The sequence below is a fragment of the Pistacia vera genome, unplaced genomic scaffold, assembly GCF_008641045.1.
Source record: "Pistacia vera cultivar Batoury unplaced genomic scaffold, PisVer_v2 Contig920, whole genome shotgun sequence".
Taxonomy (NCBI): Eukaryota; Viridiplantae; Streptophyta; class Magnoliopsida; order Sapindales; family Anacardiaceae; genus Pistacia; species Pistacia vera.
The window spans coordinates 93,755-115,346 of NW_022196802.1; the positions used below are offsets into that span (position 1 = coordinate 93,755).

The window sequence follows — 21,592 nt, forward strand, 5'->3', positions numbered from 1 at the left end:
CCACAGTTAATAAACTAAGAGACTGGAATATAATAAGCAAACAAATCCAACCAATAACCACATATTAAATAGACTGGAATGTGAACACAATCAATTATACTTCCAATTAACCAGATATTGCAGACCATAAAAAATAATTACTGAAGGCTGCTGCCAAGCTGAACATTAAATCTAATCTGCTATGTATAACTTGTCTTAATTCCATCAATTTCTCTCATTGAAGGTCTTCAAAGACAAAGCAACATGTTGCCATCCATTCCAAACTCCAAACGAATCAATAAGCATGTTATTCCTGTATTCCATCCAATGGCAAAAGACTGCACAAATTAGCTTCGTCCTAAACAGCAACTTTTCTGCAACTTCTCAAATTGACAAAGTGGAGAAAGACTACACAAATTCTAATTTGTGCAATCTTTCTCACAGTAAAAAATGAGCTGGGGGAAAATTTTGAAATTCACAATTAAGAAAATCAAAGAGACAGAGACAGAGACAGACTGTGAGTGGCGAAAGACTGCAGCAGTGAGAGGAAAGGGAGAAAGTCTTTCTCCACTTTGTGAATTTGAGAAGCTGTAGTCTTTCGCCACTCATTTTTTACTATCTCTTTTATTTTCTTAATCCTATCAGAGTTAAGAAAATAAAAGAGACAGAGACACAGAGAGAAATAAGGGATATGGACATACGGATGAAAGGGAGCAGTGAGAGGAAAAGGAGAAGGCCAGAATTGTTCCTCAGGAGGTCGTTGATGGAAGAGTAGAGAAGGTGATGGAGGAAACCAGAGTGGTCAACACAATCAAGGTCGTCGAAATTCCGTAGACCTGACGGATGAATACCCAACGGAGCTGGTGCAGAGGTCAACTTGGTGCTGCTGTAGTGGCAATTGCGTTTCGCCTGAGATTGGGGAATGTGGTGGCTAGGGTTCTAAAAATTGAAACGAAATCTGGGAAAAACTTTAGGGTTCGAATTTGAGTGAAAATGAAATTGATTTAGGATTTGGATTGAGGGAAAATGAAATTTGGAATTTGTTATTGTAAGATTTTTTTTTTTTTTTTTTTTTAAATTTTGGACATCTGCCACATCAGTTGTCATGTCATGTTGTAAGGGAGTAATTTATGTGTAAGTGTTATTGTAAAAACAATGTTATACTTACGTAATCATACAATCGGATAAAAAACAGAAGATAAGATAATTATTTTACATAAATTTTGTGTAATTTTTATCCGATTGTATGACTCAATGGTAAGCAAAACATTATTATCCTTATAATTAATTTTTACAACATAATGATAAAACATATTCTTTGTAGTGTGCTATATAACACACATACAATCCATGTTCTAAAACCCGGACTGGACCGGGCGGTCGAACCAATCCGACAGGGTTTCGCTTATATTTCCGGTTTAAAAAGAGTAAAAACCTGGATTTTTGCATCAGACTGTTTCAAACCGTGATTAGACCGCCTTACTGTAGCAAACCGACGGTCCAACCGGTATAACAAAGAAATCCGGTCCACATCCAATCTGGTCCACTACTTGAAAATATGAAAAAAATTAAAAAAATTTAAAACCACAAACACAAATCAAAGTGTCAAACCCCCAAATTTTATAATACATTTCAATTTGCTTTTGCGAGCTGTCTGCCACTTTTAAAATTTTGCTTTTTTGCTTCTGCCTTTTTCATTTTGGTTTGCTTTTTTTTTTTTTTTTACTTTGCCATTCGCGATCTCGGATCTCCTTCAAGTCTTCACTCTTCAAGTCCTCTTCAATCATCGCGATCTCTTCCTCTTCAATCAACCTTTTTAGGCTCCAGTCTAGTCCTCCATTCGCGATCTCTTTCAAGCTTCGGCTTTTAGCCTTCAAGTCTTCAAAAGATGCAGAAGAAGAAAAGAGAAGAGAAGGTGAGAAAAGAGAAGAAGAAAGAGAAGAGGAGGTGAGAAAATAGGAGAATATGGAAGAACTAAAGAAGAAAGAGAAGAGATGGCGAGAAAGAAGTAGAGAGGAAGAAAGGAAAGATGAGGTGACGGGTGAGAAGAAGATGATGAAGTGACATTTTGAAAATATATAATATAAGAAGAAAGAGATGACGGAAAGAAAGAGAGTGGAAAAAAAAGGGAGGAGAAAAAAAGAAAGAGAAAGACGAAATGACATGTTAGAAAATAAATATTAAAATATAATATTTGATGATATCATCGGTCTGACCCGGCGGTCAGACCGGTTGGACCGCTCAAACCGGAAACCGGTCACTTGATCGAGTCACCTTCCGGTCCGGGTTTCTGAACATTTCATACAATTTCGAGTTGAAGATGTATTTTAAAAATGATAGTATAAAAATATTTTTTTATTATTTAAAGATTTTAAACTAAATGCTAAGGCTTTTATTGGAATAATAGTATTTGTAAATACTTTTACAAAAAAGTTATTGTTGAATACTTGAATTATTAACAAAGGCTAGGTATTTATTGGACTTTCCCTCATAAAATAATGATAATAATAGTAATAATGAGGATGCATAACCCCTAGGGCAAGGGATTGACGGTTAAGGAAGTGTGCTCACTTTCTTAAGTTATTAGTTTCAAACTTTGAGGTCACTTATCATAATAATATTCTGGCTTACTTAGCTCTTTAGGCTTGTAGGGTGTTCAATAAATCTTAGAGATTAATTAAGGTATAAAAAAGCTGACTCGGATAATCTGGTTACCAAAAAAGAAAGGGGTAATGGGGATGCATCAAACTTCATCTGAACACTTAAAATAAGGCCCACAAATTAATAAAAGAAGTTGGGTGGTCATCTCTATTTTAAAAGCCGGACCAGACCGGCTGGTCTAACCGGTTCAACTGGGACCCGGTTGTGTGTCTGGTTTGAGCTAATATAAAACCCGCTATTACTTAAAAACCGTTTAAACCCGTTATCAAATCGGATAAACAGTGCGACCAGTCAAGTCGAACCGAACCGCTTGGTGAACCGGGTCAATGTTTAAAATGAAAAAACCCTAAATCTGATTTATTTTTCACGCGACTCCACTTCTCCACTCTCTTCAATCTCTCAATTCTCCAAAATCGCAACTCCCTTCTCAGATAACTGCACCCAGTCTCAATTCAATCTCTCAACTCCACTCTCCCTTGGACCCTTGCTCGACGACGGTAGCACCTCCCTCGCTGGATTTTGACAATAACGCATTTCCCTTCTCCCTTGCTCGACGATGGCAACACCTCCTTCGCAGGATTTTGGTGACGACTCACCTCCCTTCTCCCTTGCTCGATAACGGCAGCACCTCCTTCGTTAGATTTTGGCAGCGATGCACCTCCCTTCTCCCTTGCTCGACGAAGGCAGCATCTCACTCATTGGATTTCGACGACGACGCACCTCCCTTCTCCCTTACACGACGACGACGAAGCCTCCCTCCTTCGCTGGAATCGACGACGACAACACTTCTCCTGCTCAAAATCGACGAAGACGACAACACTCTTTTGTTAAGATATTTCCACCCTCTTTTTTTTATCAATCTATTGCTTTCATGCTTTGATGGATAATTTGTTCACTGAATTTGTATGTAAAAAACGCTTGTGGTTTTGTTATTAATTATTATGTATTTTATCATTTAATTTGTAATGGATGATGTTTGGGGACTTTGGATTGTAGTTAAATCGGGATTATTATTGAGTTTGAATTGGATAGTAACTAAGTTGGTATTCTAAAATTTTCAAAAAAAAAGATATTTTGTTTTGGTTGTGCTAACATCATTGGTCCAACCGGCCGGTCTAACCGGTTGGACCGGTTGACCCGTGACCCGGGCAGTGAAGCGGGTTACCCTCCGGTCCGAGTTTTAAAACAATGGTGGTCATTCGTCAATATCAACATATAAATAGAACAATAATAATAATAAATGAAACCAAAAAAAAAAAAAAAGCCACCTCCTTGTTTTTGTAAGAGCCCAAATGGCGGTCCAAATAATTGCATTTGATGCATGTGTTTTGCTTTAGCTCAACACTTAATGACAGTAGATCATATCCAGGAATCTCATTACAATATGTCAATTGGACGTTCATGGAGGACAAATTGCCCTACATCAACAATGGAATCTAGAATAACATTATCTCAAAATGTGACCTCATTTCCAGAACCATTGAATTTCAGCACTATGTATTATTTTCAACAAGGGTGTGCCCAATATGTCAACTGAGAATGGCAGTTCACACCTTGTTACAGTTTGGCAAGCGGAAAGAGACTATTTCAACTTCAGTAAATTCTACTATTGTAGTCACATCATTCAGTAAGGCAAATCTAATCTCCTTGGCTTCGTTTGGTTGGATTTTGGGAATACTACTTTTAGTATTTCCAAAAAAGTTAAACAGTAAAATACCAAAAAACTCATAATATTATTCAACTTTATTCAACTTTTTTTAAACCCCCTAAATTTGTTAATTTAATTAAATACCCCTAAATATTTTTAATGTTTTTGTTACAGCGACTCCGGCCACCCTCCGGCGGTGGTGGTCGGCTGTCCGTATTTGAGGGTGAGTTGGAGGTGTTTTTGTTAACTTTTAATGTTTTATTATAGGGGGTGTTTTGTAAAAAAACAAACATAAAGGGTATTTTATTAATTTATAAATCTTACATCGTAATACCCGCCCAATTCAACTTTTTTTTAACTTTTTTTCAAAAAACTTTTCCCAAAAACCCAAAATTTTGAACCAAACGAAGCCCTTTTTTTTTGGCAGTCCGTAAAAGTTAGTCGCAGTTCAAACTTTCTTACCAAACAGTTGAGCAAAATAAATGCATACAGAACGCAAAGGGAAACCTCATTTCTTGGGAGAGAATAATAGTTTTTTAGAACAATGGAAATCAGCCCTTTCATATGGTTATTAATATAAATGTTTAAATTATTCTGACACCAAGGCGAGGTGGAAGCAATGAACCCACCTTGCCAAACTCAAATACAAGGGCAGACACTGAAACACAACTAGCTATACTACAAATGAAACAGATGGAATGGATCCTAGTAAAACACAATTCTTTTATGACTCATGACTCATGAGCCCTAATGCTGAGAATTCATTCCGACAGAATGGTGGTTTTCGCAATCATGGAAGTGACCACATATGGATCCATGTTAGAAGCAGGCCTCCTGTCCTCAAAATAACCTTTTCCTTCTTTCTGTGTGTCTCGGCCAACACGAACGGAGGCACCACGGTCTGCCACACCCTGTTTAGGGACAGAATAAAAGGAAAATCAAACTGTTGCATTTCGTCGGAAAAACACAGAAAAAATGAACTCAAACATGCAATCCAAGCACCAAGAAGCAAGTCTCAACAATCAAACACTAAGATATAATTAAAGGGTCATTTTTTTATACCCATTTGAATGTGTTGATATCAGCGGTTTCGTGTCGACCAGTGAGACGGCGCTCATTGCCTTCACCATAAGCAGCAATGTGCTCTTTGTGCTTCTTCCCAAGCTTTTCGATTGCCTTCTTGATAACCTCAAAGCCTCCTTCCTTCCTCATTGACTTGGTACTGAATCATTAACAGAATTTAATATACAAGTCTGTAACTTCAAATAAATAATATAATCAGCACAAACAATATAAAAAGTTACCTGTAATTTGTGTGAGCACCAGCACCGTTCCAATCACCCTGGTGGAAATAAATTGATAGATTTACTCAGGTGTGCAAACCAACATATCATTAACTAATACATCAATATTGATCTCTGTGGCCTCTAACTTTGCAAGCAATGAAAATGCGAAATTAAACCAAAAACAAAAAACTAAAGCATTGAGGAAAATTGACCTGAATAGGCTTGGGATCAAAAGTAAGGACAACGCCAGCAATTTCTGTAATCCTCTGTTAAAACACAAATAAGGACATTTAAGATACTCCTAACTTTGAATTAAAAAGAGTAGTAGTCACGGAATATCTTCTTCAAAAATAGAGTACCATAAATTACCTCCAAAATATAGCGAGCTACCCACAATTCATCAGCAGCAGAGATTCCGACCGCAGGACCTACTTGAAATTCCCACTGTATAGAATATGAAGAATGCTTTAATTGCTAATTATTGTAACACAAACGTTAATACCACTAGTAGAAAATTTTGATAACTTACCTGACCAGGCATAACTTCTCCATTGATACCACTAATGTTAATTCCAGCATATAAACAAGCCTTGTAATGGGAATCAACAATGTCCCTTCCCCAAGCTTTGTCAGCACCGACACCGCAGTAGTATGGTCCCTATTAAGATGAAACAATTTCTGAACACACAACTCTGACAGGAAATGTACCCACAATATATCAAACAAAAATCAGGCAGAAAAGCCATATTGGCGTGTTGTTATTATAGTTTGCGAATTCTTAGATTCAGTTTATAAAGGAAAGATCCAGTAATACAAAGACTTTTAGGAGCTGGTAAACACAAAAGACAACATGATTGTCAAAACAATTTAAGCAGGAAAGAATAATGTTCTCTACATATTGTTGTTCAGGGAAAAAAAAAATCTAGCATTTATCATTCCAAATACTTCTAAAAAAATAACAAAATCAAGGAACAAGGGAGAGTACCTGAGGTCCAGGGTAGCCACCAACGGGCCAGCCAAGAGGCCATTTAACATCTTTCTGGAGCAAGGTGTATTCTTGTTCAATACCATACCTAATTAAATAGCAAGTCAATCATATAAGTCCAAGAAGATATGCAAAACTTGTGAAAAAACCAAAAGTTCAATAATAAATACCAAGGCTCTTCTGCAAGAACATCAGGATGGCTGAAGATCTTGGCTGCTGCACATCTCTTGTTTGTTGGAATTGGTACTCCAGCAGGATCGTAAGCATCACACATAACCTAAATTAAAACTGATTACATCAGTATTTAGTCAACACAAACAAAAGCAAAACATAGTATATAAAGTGAAACTCACAAGAATATTGTTGCCTCTTCTGAAGGGATCCTTGAAAATAGCTTGAGGGCTGTTACATCACAAAATATATCGGTAAGAATCTAAGAACTTTGATATAGAAAACTAAACACCCAAAAAAAACAAAAAAACAAAAAAACAAAAAAACAAAAAAACAAAAAAACAAAAACAAAATCAAAAACTTACTAAAGGATCACTTCACTGTCTTCACCAGGAGCTTGACCAGTGCTAGAACCATCATAGTTCCACTTGGGAAGCTTAGAAGGATCACTAACAGGTCCATTAAGAGTCTGTAAAACCAAAAGAAGAATTAGAAACTCAAACAATACTGACAAATACAACAAAAGTTTCTTCTTTCTAATCAAAAATAGAAAGTTGATTAGTAATTACTCTTGCTTTGCTCCTCAAATCCATACCCGATCCGCCGATCCTAATAATAATTAAAAAAAAAAATAAACAAATAAGCTCATAAAACGGCAGATCACCAAAACTCACAGCAAAAAAATTTATAACTTTTGTCCACGGAGCGATATTTGAAGCATAAAAATTAGAAAAAAAAAAAAAAACAACAACAACAACAGAAAGCACCGATTCTTTTATTTTCTCGTACTTTCTTTCTCAGCACTCAAACCGATCAAGACAAAAAACACAGATGTAACTAAACCACTGGTGAGTAAAAACATAACATGTTTATAAAACTTTAAAAGACATAACAAAAACAACATTTAAGAACGATGCTAACAACACCATAGCTCCGGATCACACCAGAGAAAAGAAAAGTACGGTTTGAAGTATAATACAACAAAACAGAGTGACAAAATAGTAATAAGAGAAAAGAGAGAGTTGACGAGACGAACCATATGTACTCGGCGATGATCTTGTCCGTGGATTCTGAAAGGTTAAGGTTGATGAGATCTGTAAGGAGAGCCATTTTTCACCAACAAAACTCAGCTGAAAATAATATAATCGAACTATCTTTGCTCTCGCTCTGTAGCAATGATTTGTTCTGTAGAGAGGTGCACGAATGAGGATTTTGCCTGCCTTCTTATAGTGCCGGATTGTAGTTTTGAGGACATAAAGAAGTTTACTTTAATACTATTTTTGTAAAAAAAAAATATATATATATATATATATATTATTTATTTATGATTAAAAACTAAGGAATCTATTAGAATGAAAATTCAAGTGGCTGTTTCCTGTTTGTGAAATTAATGAGAAGATACTGACTATGATCTCGCTTGTGGGAGAATCTAATCAGAGGGTCCACGTTGTTAGAGATTTTAAATAATATACAGGATTAAGTGGATACCGGCCTAGCCAGTCGTTTGTTTTGTCTCGACTTTTAATTTTTATTAAAAGTAAAATAATATTTTTAGACAAATTCCTAATTTAAAGTTGAAGAGCGGTGGATTTAGTTATTGGAAAAGAGTTTATGTTGTAATTTTAAATTTATATAAAAAATAGAAATTCTCTTCTATTTTTACTGTTACTCTGTTACATTTTTAATGGTTTTTGGAATTAAAACTGCCACGTTGTTTATTGTTCTTAGGGTTTTTAAGAAGGTTTTCAATTGATAAGCAGGAATGTTATTTGTAAAAGAAATGGATAAATACCAATTTAGTCGGTTGAGAAACCAGTATGCGGTTGTACGGTGAAGGACGTGGGGCAGTGTTCAGGATCAGTGCGAGCATCGAGAATACCACCACGTGTCGTCGAGATTGAAAAGTCCACGATCACTGCGGTTCGCAGTCTCCCATTGGGGTGGCCCACGCACCTTGGAACTCCCAATCAGCTCAATGTGTTCTGAGAAAAACTTTTTAAAATATTTTACCTAAAATCAAACTAATTAAAGTTTTTTTTCTTTCTTTATCTCCAAAAATAAAATAATAATATAGAATCACGCATGTGATTGTTGAGACCAAGACCACGCGCCACTTTAGCTCGTGAAGTACTACTATACACCGAACTTTTTGTTCATTTATGCCTTTCTAACTACAAGAAATACTGTTTTTTTTTTTTAAATGATATTAAAATTTTGATTGTTATAATATTATTATGAAAACATTTTTTTAGTATCTTAGTGTATTAATAAATTATTATAGCATATTAAAAATTATTTCAACAAGGGGGTGCCAATATGTCAAATGAGAATGGCAGTCACACCTTGTTACAGTTTGGCAAGCGGAAAGAGACTATTTAACTTCAGTAAATTCTACTATTTTAGTCACATCATTCAGTAAGGCAAATCTAATCTCCTTGGCTTCGGTGGTTGGTTTGGGAATATACTTTTAGTATTTCCAAAAAAGTTAAACAGTAAAATACCAAAAAACTCATAATATTATTCAACTTTATTCAATTTTTTTAAACCCCCTAAATTTGTAATTTAATTAAATACCCCTAAATATTTTTAATGTTTTTGTTACAGCGACTCCGGCCACCCTCCGGCGGTGGTGGTGGCTGTCCGTATTTGAGGTGAGTTGGAGGGGTTTTGTAATTTTAATGTTTTATTATAGGGGGTGTTTTGTAAAAAAACAAACATAAAGGGATTTTATTAATTTATAATCTTACATCGTAATACCCGCCCAATTCAACTTTTTTTTAACTTTTTTTCAAAAAACTTTTCCCAAAAACCCAAAATTTGAACCAAACGAAGCCCTTTTTTTTGGCAGTCGTAAAAGTTAGTCGCAGTTCAAACTTTCTTACCAAACAGTTGGCAAAATAAATGCATACAGAACGCAAAGGGAAACCTATTTTTTGGAGAGAATAATAGTTTTTTAGAACAATGGAAATCAGCCCTTTCATATGGTTATATAAAAGTTTAAATTATTCTGACACCAAGGCGAGTGGAAGCAATGAACCCACTTGCCAAACTCAAATACAAGGGCAGACACTGAAACACAACTAGCTATACTACAAATGAAACAGATGGAATGGATCTAGTAAAACACAATTCTTTTATGACTCATGATCATGAGCCCAATGCTGAGAATTCATTCGACAGAATGGTGGGTTTCGCAATCATGGAAGTGACCACATATGGATCCATGTTAGAAGAGGTCCCTGTCCTCAAAATAACTTTCCTTCTTTCTGTGTGTCGGCCAACACGAACGGAGGCACCACGGTCTGCCACACACTGTTTAGGGACAGAATAAAAGGAAAATCAAACTGTTGCATTTCGTCGGAAAAACACAGAAAAAATGAACTCAAACATGCAATCCAAGCACCAAGAAGCAAGTCCAACAATCAAACACTAAGATATAATTAAAGGGTCATTTTTTTATACCCATTTGAATGTGTTGATATCAGCGGGTTCGTGTCGACCAGTGAGACGGCGCTCATTGCCTTCACCATAAGCAGCACTGTGCTCTTTGTGCTTCTTCCCAAGCTTTTCGATTGCCTTCTTGATAACCTCAAAGCCTCCTTCCTTCCTCATTGACTTGGTACTGAATCATTAACGAATTTAATATACAAGTCTGTAACTTCAAATAAATAATACAATCAGCACAAACAATAAAAAGTTACCTGTAATTTGTGTGAGCACCAGCACCGTTCCAATCACCCTGGTGGAAATAAATTGATAGATTTACTCAGGTGTGCAAACCAACATATCATTAACTAATACATCAATATTGATCTCTGTGGCCTCTAACTTTGCAAGCAATGAAATGCGAAATTAAACCAAAAACAAAAAACTAAAGCATTGAGGAAAATTGACCTGAATAGGCTTGGGATCAAAGGTAGGACAACGCCAGCAATTTCTGTAATCCTCTGTTAAAACACAAATAAGGACATTTAAGATACTCCTAACTTTGAATTGAAAGAGTGTAGTCACAGATATCTTCTTCAAAAATAGAGTACCATAAATTACCTCCAAATATAGCGAGCTACCCACAATTCATAGCAGCAGAGATTCCGACCGCAGGACCTACTTGAAATTCCCACTGTATAGAATATGAAGAATGCTTTAATGCTAATTATTGTAACACAAACGTTAATACACTAGTAGAAAATTTTGATAACTTACCTGACCGGCATAACTTCTCCATTGATACCACTAATGTTAATTCCAGCATATAAACAAGCCTTGTAATGGGAATCAACAATGTCCCTTCCCCAAGCTTTGTCAGCACGACACCGCAGTAGTATGGTCCCTATTAAGATGAAACAATTTCTGAACACACAACTCTGACAGGAAATGTACACAATATATCAAACAAAAATCAGGCAGAAAAGCCCATGGCGCGGTTGTATTATAGTTTGGAATTCTTAGATTCAGTTTATAAGGAAAGATCCAGTAATACAAAGACTTTTAGGAGCTGGTAAACACAAAAGACACATGATTGTCAAAACAATTTAAGCAGGAAAGAATAATGTTCTCTACATATTGTTGTTCAGGGAAAAAAAAAATCTAGCATTTATCATTCCAAATAACTTCTAAAAAAAGAAAGATTTTAAACTAAATGCTAAGGCTTTTATTGGAATAATAGTATTTGTAAATACTTTTACAAAAAAGTTATTGTTGAATACTTGAATTATTAACAAATGCTAGGTATTTATTGGACTTTCCCTCATAAAATAATGATAATAATAGTAATAATGAGGATGCATAACCCCTAGGGCAAGGGATTGACGGTTAAGGAAGTGTGCTCACTTTCTTAAGTTATTAGTTTCAAACTTTGAGGTCACTTATCATAATAATATTCTGGCTTACTTAGCTCTTTAGGCTTGTAGGGTGTTCAATAAATCTTAGAGATTAATTAAGGTATAAAAAAGCTGACTCGGATAATCTGGTTACCAAAAAAGAAAGGGGTAATGGGGATGCATCAAACTTCATCTGAACACTTAAAATAAGGCCCACAAATTAATAAAAGAAGTTGGGTGGTCATCTCTATTTTAAAAGCCGGACCAGACCGGCTGGTCTAACCGGTTCAACTGGGACCCGGTTGTGTGTCTGGTTTGAGCTAATATAAAACCCGCTATTACTTAAAAACCGTTTAAACCCGTTATCAAATCGGATAAACAGTGCGACCAGTCAAGTCGAACCGAACCGCTTGGTGAACCGGGTCAATGTTTAAAATGAAAAAACCCTAAATCTGATTTATTTTTCACGCGACTCCACTTCTCCACTCTCTTCAATCTCTCAATTCTCCAAAATCGCAACTCCCTTCTCAGATAACTGCACCCAGTCTCAATTCAATCTCTCAACTCCACTCTCCCTTGGACCCTTGCTCGACGACGGTAGCACCTCCCTCGCTGGATTTTGACAATAACGCATTTCCCTTCTCCCTTGCTCGACGATGGCAACACCTCCTTCGCAGGATTTTGGTGACGACTCACCTCCCTTCTCCCTTGCTCGATAACGGCAGCACCTCCTTCGTTAGATTTTGGCAGCGATGCACCTCCCTTCTCCCTTGCTCGACGAAGGCAGCATCTCACTCATTGGATTTCGACGACGACGCACCTCCCTTCTCCCTTACACGACGACGACGAAGCCTCCCTCCTTCGCTGGAATCGACGACGACAACACTTCTCCTGCTCAAAATCGACGAAGACGACAACACTCTTTTGTTAAGATATTTCCACCCTCTTTTTTTTATCAATCTATTGCTTTCATGCTTTGATGGATAATTTGTTCACTGAATTTGTATGTAAAAAACGCTTGTGGTTTTGTTATTAATTATTATGTATTTTATCATTTAATTTGTAATGGATGATGTTTGGGGACTTTGGATTGTAGTTAAATCGGGATTATTATTGAGTTTGAATTGGATAGTAACTAAGTTGGTATTCTAAAATTTTCAAAAAAAAAGATATTTTGTTTTGGTTGTGCTAACATCATTGGTCCAACCGGCCGGTCTAACCGGTTGGACCGGTTGACCCGTGACCCGGGCAGTGAAGCGGGTTACCCTCCGGTCCGAGTTTTAAAACAATGGTGGTCATTCGTCAATATCAACATATAAATAGAACAATAATAATAATAAATGAAACCAAAAAAAAAAAAAAAGCCACCTCCTTGTTTTTGTAAGAGCCCAAATGGCGGTCCAAATAATTGCATTTGATGCATGTGTTTTGCTTTAGCTCAACACTTAATGACAGTAGATCATATCCAGGAATCTCATCACAATATGTCAATTGGACATTCATGGAGGACAAATTGCCCTACATCAACAATGGAATCTAGAATAACATTATCTCAAAATGTGACTTCATTTCCAGAACCATTGAATTTCAGCACTATGTATTATGTTCAACAAGGGTTGCCCAATATGTCAACTGAGAATGCAGTTCACACCTTGTTACAGTTTGGCAAGCGGAAAGAGACTATTTCAACTTCAGTAAATTCTACTATTGTAGTCACATCATTCAGTAAGGCAAATCTAATCTCCTTGCTTCGTTTGGTTGGATTTTGGGAATACTACTTTTAGTATTTCCAAAAAAGTTAAACAGTAAAAACAAAAAAACTCATAATTATATTCAACTTTATTCAACTTTTTTAAACCCCCTAAATTGTTAATTTAATTAAATACCCCTAAATATTTTAATGTTTTTGTTACAGCGACTCCGGCCACCCTCCGGCGGTGGTGGTCGGCTGTCCGTATTTGAGGTGAGTTGGAGGTGTTTTTGTTAACTTTTAATGTTTTTTATAGGGGGTGTTTTGTAAAAAAACAAACATAAAGGTATTTTATTAATTTATAAATCTTACATCGTAATACCCGCCCAATTCAACTTTTTTTTAACTTTTTTTCAAAAAACTTTTCCCAAAAACCCAAATTTTGAACCAAACGAAGCCCTTTTTTTTTGGCAGTCCGTAAAAGTTATCGCAGTTCAAACTTTCTTACCAAACGTTGAGCAAAATAAATCATACGAACGCAAAGGGAAACCTCATTTCTTGGAGAGAATAATAGTTTTTTAGAACATGGAAATCAGCCCTTTCATATGGTTATTAATATAAAAGTTTAAATTATTCTGACACCAAGGCGAGGTGGAAGCAATGAACCCACCTTGCCAAACTCAAATACAAGGGCAGACACTGAAACACAACTAGCTATACTACAATGAAACAGATGGAATGGATCCTAGTAAACACAATTCTTTTATGACTCATGACTCATGAGCCCTAATGCTGGAATTCATTCCGACAGAATGGTGGTTTTCGCAATCATGGAAGTGACCACATATGGATCCATGTTAGAAGCAGGCCCCTGTCCTCAAAATAACCTTTTCCTTCTTTCTGTGTGTCTCGCCAACACGAACGGAGGCACCACGGTGCTGCCACACCCTGTTTAGGGACAGAATAAAAGGAAAATCAACTGTTGCATTTCGTCGGAAAAACACAGAAAAAATGAACTCAAACATGCAATCCAAGCACCAAGAAGCAAGTCTCAACAATCAAACACAAGATAAATTAAAGGGTCATTTTTTTATACCCATTTGAATGTGTTGATATCAGCGGTTTCGTGTCGACCAGTGAGACGGCGCTCATTGCCTTCACCATAAGCAGCAATGTGCTCTTTGTGCTTCTTCCCAACTTTTCGATTGCCTTCTTGATAACCTCAAAGCCTCCTTCCTTCCTCATTGACTTGGTACTGAATCATTAACAAATTTAATATACAAGTCTGTAACTTCAAATAAATAATCAATCAGCACAAACATATAAAAAGTTACCTGTAATTGGGAGCACCAGCACCGTTCCAATCACCCTGGTGAAATAATTGATAGATTTACTCAGGTGTGCAAACAAACATATCATTAACTAATACATCAATATTGATCTCTGTGGCCTCTAACTTGCAAGCAATGAAAATGCGAAATTAACCAAAAAAACAAAAACTAAAGCATTGAGGAAAATTGACCTGAATAGGCTTGGGATCAAAGGTAAGGACAACGCCAGCAATTTCTGTAATCCTCTGTTAAAACACAAATAAGGACATTTAAGATACTCCTAACTTTGAATTGAAAAGAGTAGTAGTCACAGAATATCTTCTTCAAAATAGAGTACCATAAATTACCTCCAAAATATAGCGAGCTACCCACAATTCATCAGCAGCAGAGATTCCGACCGCGGACCTACTTGAAATTCCCACTGTATAGAATATGAAGAATGCTTTAATTGCTAATTATTGTAACACAAACGTTAATACACTAGTAGAAAATTTTGATACTTACCTGACCAGGCATAACTTCTCATTGATACCACTAATGTTAATTCCAGCATATAAACAAGCCTTGTATGGGAATCAACAATGTCCCTTCCCCAAGCTTTGTCAGCACCGACACCGCAGTATATGGTCCCTATTAAGATGAACAATTTCTGAACACACAACTCTGACAGGAAATGTACCCAATATATCAAACAAAAATCAGGCAGAAAAGCCATATTGGCGCGTTGTTATTATAGTTTGCGAATTCTTAGATTCAGTTTATAAAGGAAAGATCCAGTAATACAAGACTTTTAGGAGCTGGTAAACACAAAAGACAACATGATTGTCAAAACAATTTAAGCAGGAAAGAATAATGTTCTCTCATATTGTTGTTCAGGGAAAAAAAAAATCTAGCATTTATCATTCAAATACTTCTAAAAAAAGAACAAAATCAAGGAACAAAGGAGAGTACCTGAGGTCCAGGGTAGCCACCAACGGGCCAGCCAGAGGCCATTTAACATCTTTCTGGAGCAGGTGTATTCTTGTTCAATACCATACCTAATTAAATAGCAAGTCAATCATATAAGTCCAAGACGATATGCAAAACTTGTGAAAAAACCAAAAGTTCAATAATATACCAAGGCTCTTCTGCAAGACCATCAGGATGGCTGAAGATCTTGGCTGCTGCACATCTCTTGTTTGTTGGATTGGTCCTCCAGCAGGATCGTAGCAATCACATAACCTAAATCAAACTGATTACATCAGTATTTAGTCAACACAACAAAAGCAAAACATAGTATATAAAGTACTCACAGAATATTGTTGCCTCTTCTGAAGGGATCCTTGAAAATAGCTTGAGGGCTGTTACATCACAAAATATATCGGTAAGAATCTAGAACTTTGATATAGAAAACTAAACACCCAAAAAAAAAAAAAAAAAAAAAAAACCAAAAACAAAGCCTTACTAAAGATCACTTCACTGTCTTCACCAGGAGCTTGACCAGTCTAGAACCATCATAGTTCCACTTGGAAGCTTAGAAGGATCACTAACAGGTCCATTAAGAGTCTGTAAAACCAAAGAAGAATTAGAAACTCAAACAATACTGACAAATACAACAAAGATTCTTCTTTCTAATCAAAAATAGAAAGTTGATTAGTATTACTCTTGCTTTGCTCCTCAAATCCATACCCGATCCGCCGATCCTAATAATAATTAAAAAAAAATAAACAAATAAGCTCATAAAACGGCAGATCACAAAACTCACAGCAAAAAAATTTACACTTTTGTCCACGGAGCGATATTTGAAGCATAAAAATTAGAAAAAAAAAAAAAACAACAACAACAGAAAGCACCGATTCTTTTATTTTCTCGTACTTTCTTTCTCAGCACTCAAACCGATCAAGACAAAAAACACAGATGTAACTAAACCACTGGTGAGTAAAACATACATGTTTATAAAACTTTAAAAGACTAACAAAAACAACATTTAGAACGATGTTACAACACCACAGCTCCGGATCACACCAGAGAAAAGAAAAGTACGGTTTGAAGTATATACAACAAAACAGAGTGACAAAATAGTAATAAGAGAAAGAGAGTGACGAGACGAACCTTGTACTCGGCATGATCTTGTCCGTGGATTCTGAAAGGTTAGGTTTGAGATCTGTAAGGAGAGCCATTTTTCACCAACAAAACTCAGCTGAAAATAATATAATCGAACTATCTTTGCTCTCGCTCTGTAGCAATATTTGTTCTGTAGAGAGGTGCACGATGAGGATTTGCCTGCCTTCTTATAGTGCCGGATTTAGTGTTGAGACATAAAGAAGTTTACTTTAATACTATTTTTGTAAAAAAAAAATATATATATATATATTTATTTATTTATGATTAAAAACTAAGGAATCTTTAGAATGAAAATTCAAGTGCTCCTGTTTGTGAAATTATGAGAAGATACTGACTATGATCTCGCTTGTGGAGAATCTAATCAGAGGTCCACGTTGTTAGAGATTTTAAATAATGTATAGATTATTGGATACCGGCCTAGCCAGTCGTTTTGTTTGTCTCGACTTTTATTTTTATTAAAAGTAAAATAATATTTTAGACAAATTCCTAATTAAAGTTAGAGCGGTGGATTTGTTTTGGAAAGAGTTTATGTGTAATTTTAATTATATAAAAATAGAATTCTCTTCTATTTTTACTGTTACTCTTTACATTTTAATGGTTTTGGAATTAAACGCCACGTTGTTTATTGTTCTTAGGTTTTTAAGAAGGTTTTCAATTGATAAGCAGGAAGTTATTTGTAAAAGAAATGGATAAATACCAATTTAGTCGGTTGAGAAACCGTATGCGGTTGTACTGAGGACTGGGGCAGTGTTCAGGATCAGTGCGAGCATCGAGAATACCACGTGTCGTCGAGATTGAAAAGTCCACGATCACTGCGGTTCTCTCCCATTGGGGTGGCCCACGCACCTTGGAACTCCCAATCAGCTCAATGTGTTCTGAGAAAACTTTTTAAATATTTTACCTAAAATCAAACTAATTAAAGTTTTTTTTCTTTCTTATCTCCAAAAATAAAATAATAATATAGAATCACGCATGTGATTGTCGAGAGCAAGACCAGCGCCACTTTAGCTCGTGAAGTAACTATACACCGAACTTTTGTTCATTTATGCCTTTCTAACTACAAGAAATACTGTTTTTTTTTTAAATGATATTAAAATTTTGATTGTTATAATATATTATGAAAACATTTTTTTATATCTTAGTGTATTAATAAATTATTATAGCATATTAAAAACTTATTTAAAATTATTATACCATAAATATCTCACAAGATTCATTAAAACCAAGAACAAAATAAAATAAAAAAATTTGCAATTTACAAAAGATTTTACTGTTTATTAAAAATCTATAATAATAACACTACAAAGTACTACGTGTATTTATACTATAAACTATATTGATGTGAATATAGATTTTTTATTCTCATTTAGACAATTAAACATTTGTAATTATTGAAAATTAAAGGTTTCATAAATTGCATATCTATATTATATTGCATATACTAATTTGTGTTGTTCTTATGATATACTTTCTCTATTGTTAAACAAGACATAATTTTCACATAATTTTTAATTTAACGACTATTTATTATATTAATTATAAAAATAAATAAGATAAAAAATACTATACAAGACATAAATACGTAACTTGGAGTAAATTATGTTTTAGTCCCTGTAATTTCAGTTTACTATATTTAAGGATAATCATTACTAGAGTTTTGGTCTTTATTGTTTCAAAATACTAATGTATTAGTTTTTAGAATAAATAAAAGGTTAATTGACTATTTAATTCACATTGAAATGACAAAAATGTCCTCTTTTAAAGTTATTAAAATTTTATTAAACATTGATATATATATATAAATTGGAGTTACACATTATACAGTTGAAAATAAAAATTTTATAAATGTGATGAATTTGTAGTATGTAATATGTTTAATTAATTTAGTATTGTTTATGTTAAGTAATCTTTTTATTTTATTCTAAAATGGGTTTTTTTTTTTTTTTTTTTTTTGTCATTTCATTATAAATTTAACAATAACTAATCTTTTACGAAGTAAATGATTAAGTCTATTTTGAAACAAGAAAGACCAAAATTTTAGAATTTGAAATCATTGTCCTAAAAGGTAATAAACTAAAACCACGGGAATTAAAAAGAATTAATTACAAGGGGTACTTGGCTATTTGGGCTCCATTTGTTACACTCTTGGAAATAATATTATTAGTATTTCTAATAAAGTTAAACAATAAAATTGATTTACTCTCAAAATATTATTCAATTTCTTTTAAATCTTTTAAATATTTTTTTTTTAGAAATTGTAAAAACACCCTAGCAACCCTTTGACAGTGGTGATTGGCTGTTCATATTTCACGGGTGGATTGTGAGATTTTTATTAACTTTTATTATAGACATGTTTAGTAAATAAATAAATATAAGATGTATTTTTGTTAATTTTTAAATCTTACATCGTAATACCTGTCTAAATTATCTTTTTTTTAAAGTATCATAATAATTAACCAAACCAACCTTTTATTTTCCATAAAACAATATTGTGCTAAAATATGGAAAACACGCGCTTAAGAAGAAAGTTGACTTGCATCACTCACCATCCTGGGGTTGGTGGATGTACACGTAAGCCATTCAGTTGATCGTCAACATCTTAACAATAACAAAAGGGTAATCTACAGTAAAAAATAAAATGTGAAAATTGAATTAATCTGATTTTAATTTTATTTATGAAATAATTGAATTAGATAAACACCAAACTTTAAATCTAAAGTTATCATGAATCACGACTGCACTATGTTTACCAATAAGAATCAAAAGCTCCCTCTCAAAGTTGCATTCATTGGTTGGTAAGAATAACTTTTTCTTCACTTAATATTCTTTAATAATTATTAATTATTAAGTATAATAACAAAAAAAGAAAGCACTTTTGTCCACCCTCAATGTGAATTTGTTAAAGTTTGAAATTGACAAGCTTTAAGCATTCAAAATTGTACAATAAAAATGAGGGTCTCCAATTGGCCTGAAGTTTTTAATTAAAGCACAATTGAGCTTTCCCATTTCCTCACAATTCTTCTTTTGTATATGTATTCCTCTAAGACTGGAACTTTTCTAAATTGTTGCCCTTCGCATCTATTTTTCTTTTATTTTCTAAATTCATCACAAAAATTTACTGCACTGTATAACGAAGATATCAACATCATGTGATTCATGTTATATGTTTATATAATTTTATACGAGTCAAACTCTAAAAATTCGTTGAATCAAATATTTAGTCGTATGGAATCTTTGATTGGTAACCATGGATAGCATGTTCACATCATATTTAAATTTACAATAGAGTTAATGACTTTTTCCCACCCAAATAATAATATAATGATACTTTTCCACATACAGACTTTTAAAATACCATTTTATTATCCAAATTTATATTTCAATAGTAAACGGAAAGCAAACTCTATCAAGGATGTTGGGGCTTTTGAAGATGAGAAGCCGACGAGTCTTTTGGTGGTGAAAGATTCGATTTTGGTGATTGGGATTGATCAGAATTTGACTTAACAGAGATGACTGTACAAACTTTAATCGTTCAATTGCTGGTGATTGATAGGGTCAATGAGAATAAGGTTTGAGAGGTGTTAATCAATGATGATCGAGGAAGAGAATGGTGGTGGTGTGAGGTCGTAACGATGTCAAAATTAGAATCGGAATATAAATTCGAGTAATAAAATTATATTTTAAAAGTTTGTAGATAAAAAAATGTCATTAAGTTATATTTTGGTGGGAAAAAGTATTTTCCTCTTTATAATAATATCAAATATTATTAATATATTATTATCTGACTCTAATATTATAAATACAAAAGCAAATAATTTGGACCACTGCAATCATCATTATTCCATATTTTTAAATTATAAAAACCTTCATAAATTAATAAATAATAGAAGCAATTAGACTTGGCAAAACGGTGAGTGGGTCGAGTGCGGGTGTAGGTGCAGGTCTCAAGGGTACAAATCCCATGTGTATGGGTCCTAAACGGATCGACAAAAACGAGCTTAAAATATTAGACCTATATTCTACCCTATGTAGGTACGAGTGGACCCGTGGATACACGTTTTTTCTCTTTTCAATTTTAAATTTCTGACAGTTTCACCCCAATACATTTCAATTATGAATTTCCACCATCAACGAGTTTATATAACATATATTTAAAATATTAGTTGTAATTAATACCCAAAAAAGACTAATACCTATTCAAAGTTCAACTCAAACTTTAAATAAATATATAAAAAACATAACATAAGAATATAAAACAATAAATAACTGAATTAAATAGAAGATAACAAGCTGCGCTTCCGGCTATCCCAAAGCAGTATATTAATATAAAATGATGTCATAATTATTAATTATAACGTTAAGAATTATAAAGAAATAAATAATATTAATATATAGCGGGTAATACACGCCTGAGTTTTGTCTTGACTTGTATTGAATGGAAAAGTAGTAGGAGAGAGAAGAGGGTTTAGCTGATCACGTGGGATGGAAAAAACCCTAACTACTTTTGAAAGACATCTAGAAATTCAACATTGGTTTTATTTATTTATTTTTATTTGACTTTTTTTTGTTGGACAAAATAAGAGAATATTTCTCTTCCGCATACTAAAATTTATCTTCTCCCTTCACCCACAAACCTGAAATAATAGTACACGCTACCACTCAATTTTATAAAACTTTCTTTTACAATTTTAATATGATAATTCATAATTAGTCAACTTACAAATAAATCTCGTTTGCTCGTTATAGGTCTCACTTACTTATTTATGAATTGATCAATTGTTACATAACACGTTAAGATTGTGAGAAAAAATTTGTAAGATTTGGTTATAAGTCAATCTTTATCTCAAAATTAATAAGGTGGTTATATGAACTCTTATCCAACTGACAATTTCTAAGATTCGAAAGATAAAAAGTCTAA

General features: G+C 34.2%; 2 protein-coding genes and 1 pseudogene across 2 annotated transcripts; all 3 read right to left on the reverse strand.

Moving 5' to 3' along the window:
- Positions 1-4,820: 4,820 nt before the first annotated feature.
- On the reverse strand, positions 4,821-7,965 carry LOC116120074 (glutamine synthetase cytosolic isozyme 1). The gene is made up of 12 exons (XM_031406012.1): positions 7,767-7,965; positions 7,300-7,339; positions 7,096-7,199; positions 6,913-6,961; positions 6,730-6,836; positions 6,560-6,647; positions 6,104-6,232; positions 5,944-6,018; positions 5,787-5,840; positions 5,593-5,630; positions 5,351-5,510; positions 4,821-5,199 (listed from the first exon to the last, which is right to left on the reverse strand). Exons 1-12 carry the CDS (start codon positions 7,838-7,840, stop codon positions 5,050-5,052), a joined length of 1,068 nt encoding a protein of 355 aa, XP_031261872.1. The 5' UTR covers positions 7,841-7,965; the 3' UTR covers positions 4,821-5,049.
- A 1,783-nt stretch (positions 7,966-9,748) lies between these two features.
- On the reverse strand, positions 9,749-16,730 carry LOC116120071 (annotated as a pseudogene).
- LOC116120068 (glutamine synthetase cytosolic isozyme 1-like) lies at positions 9,878-10,955 on the reverse strand. The gene is made up of 5 exons (XM_031406008.1): positions 10,934-10,955; positions 10,625-10,677; positions 10,432-10,469; positions 10,193-10,352; positions 9,878-10,042 (listed from the first exon to the last, which is right to left on the reverse strand). Exons 1-5 carry the CDS (start codon positions 10,953-10,955, stop codon positions 9,878-9,880), a joined length of 438 nt encoding a protein of 145 aa, XP_031261868.1.
- Positions 16,731-21,592: the final 4,862 nt, after the last annotated feature.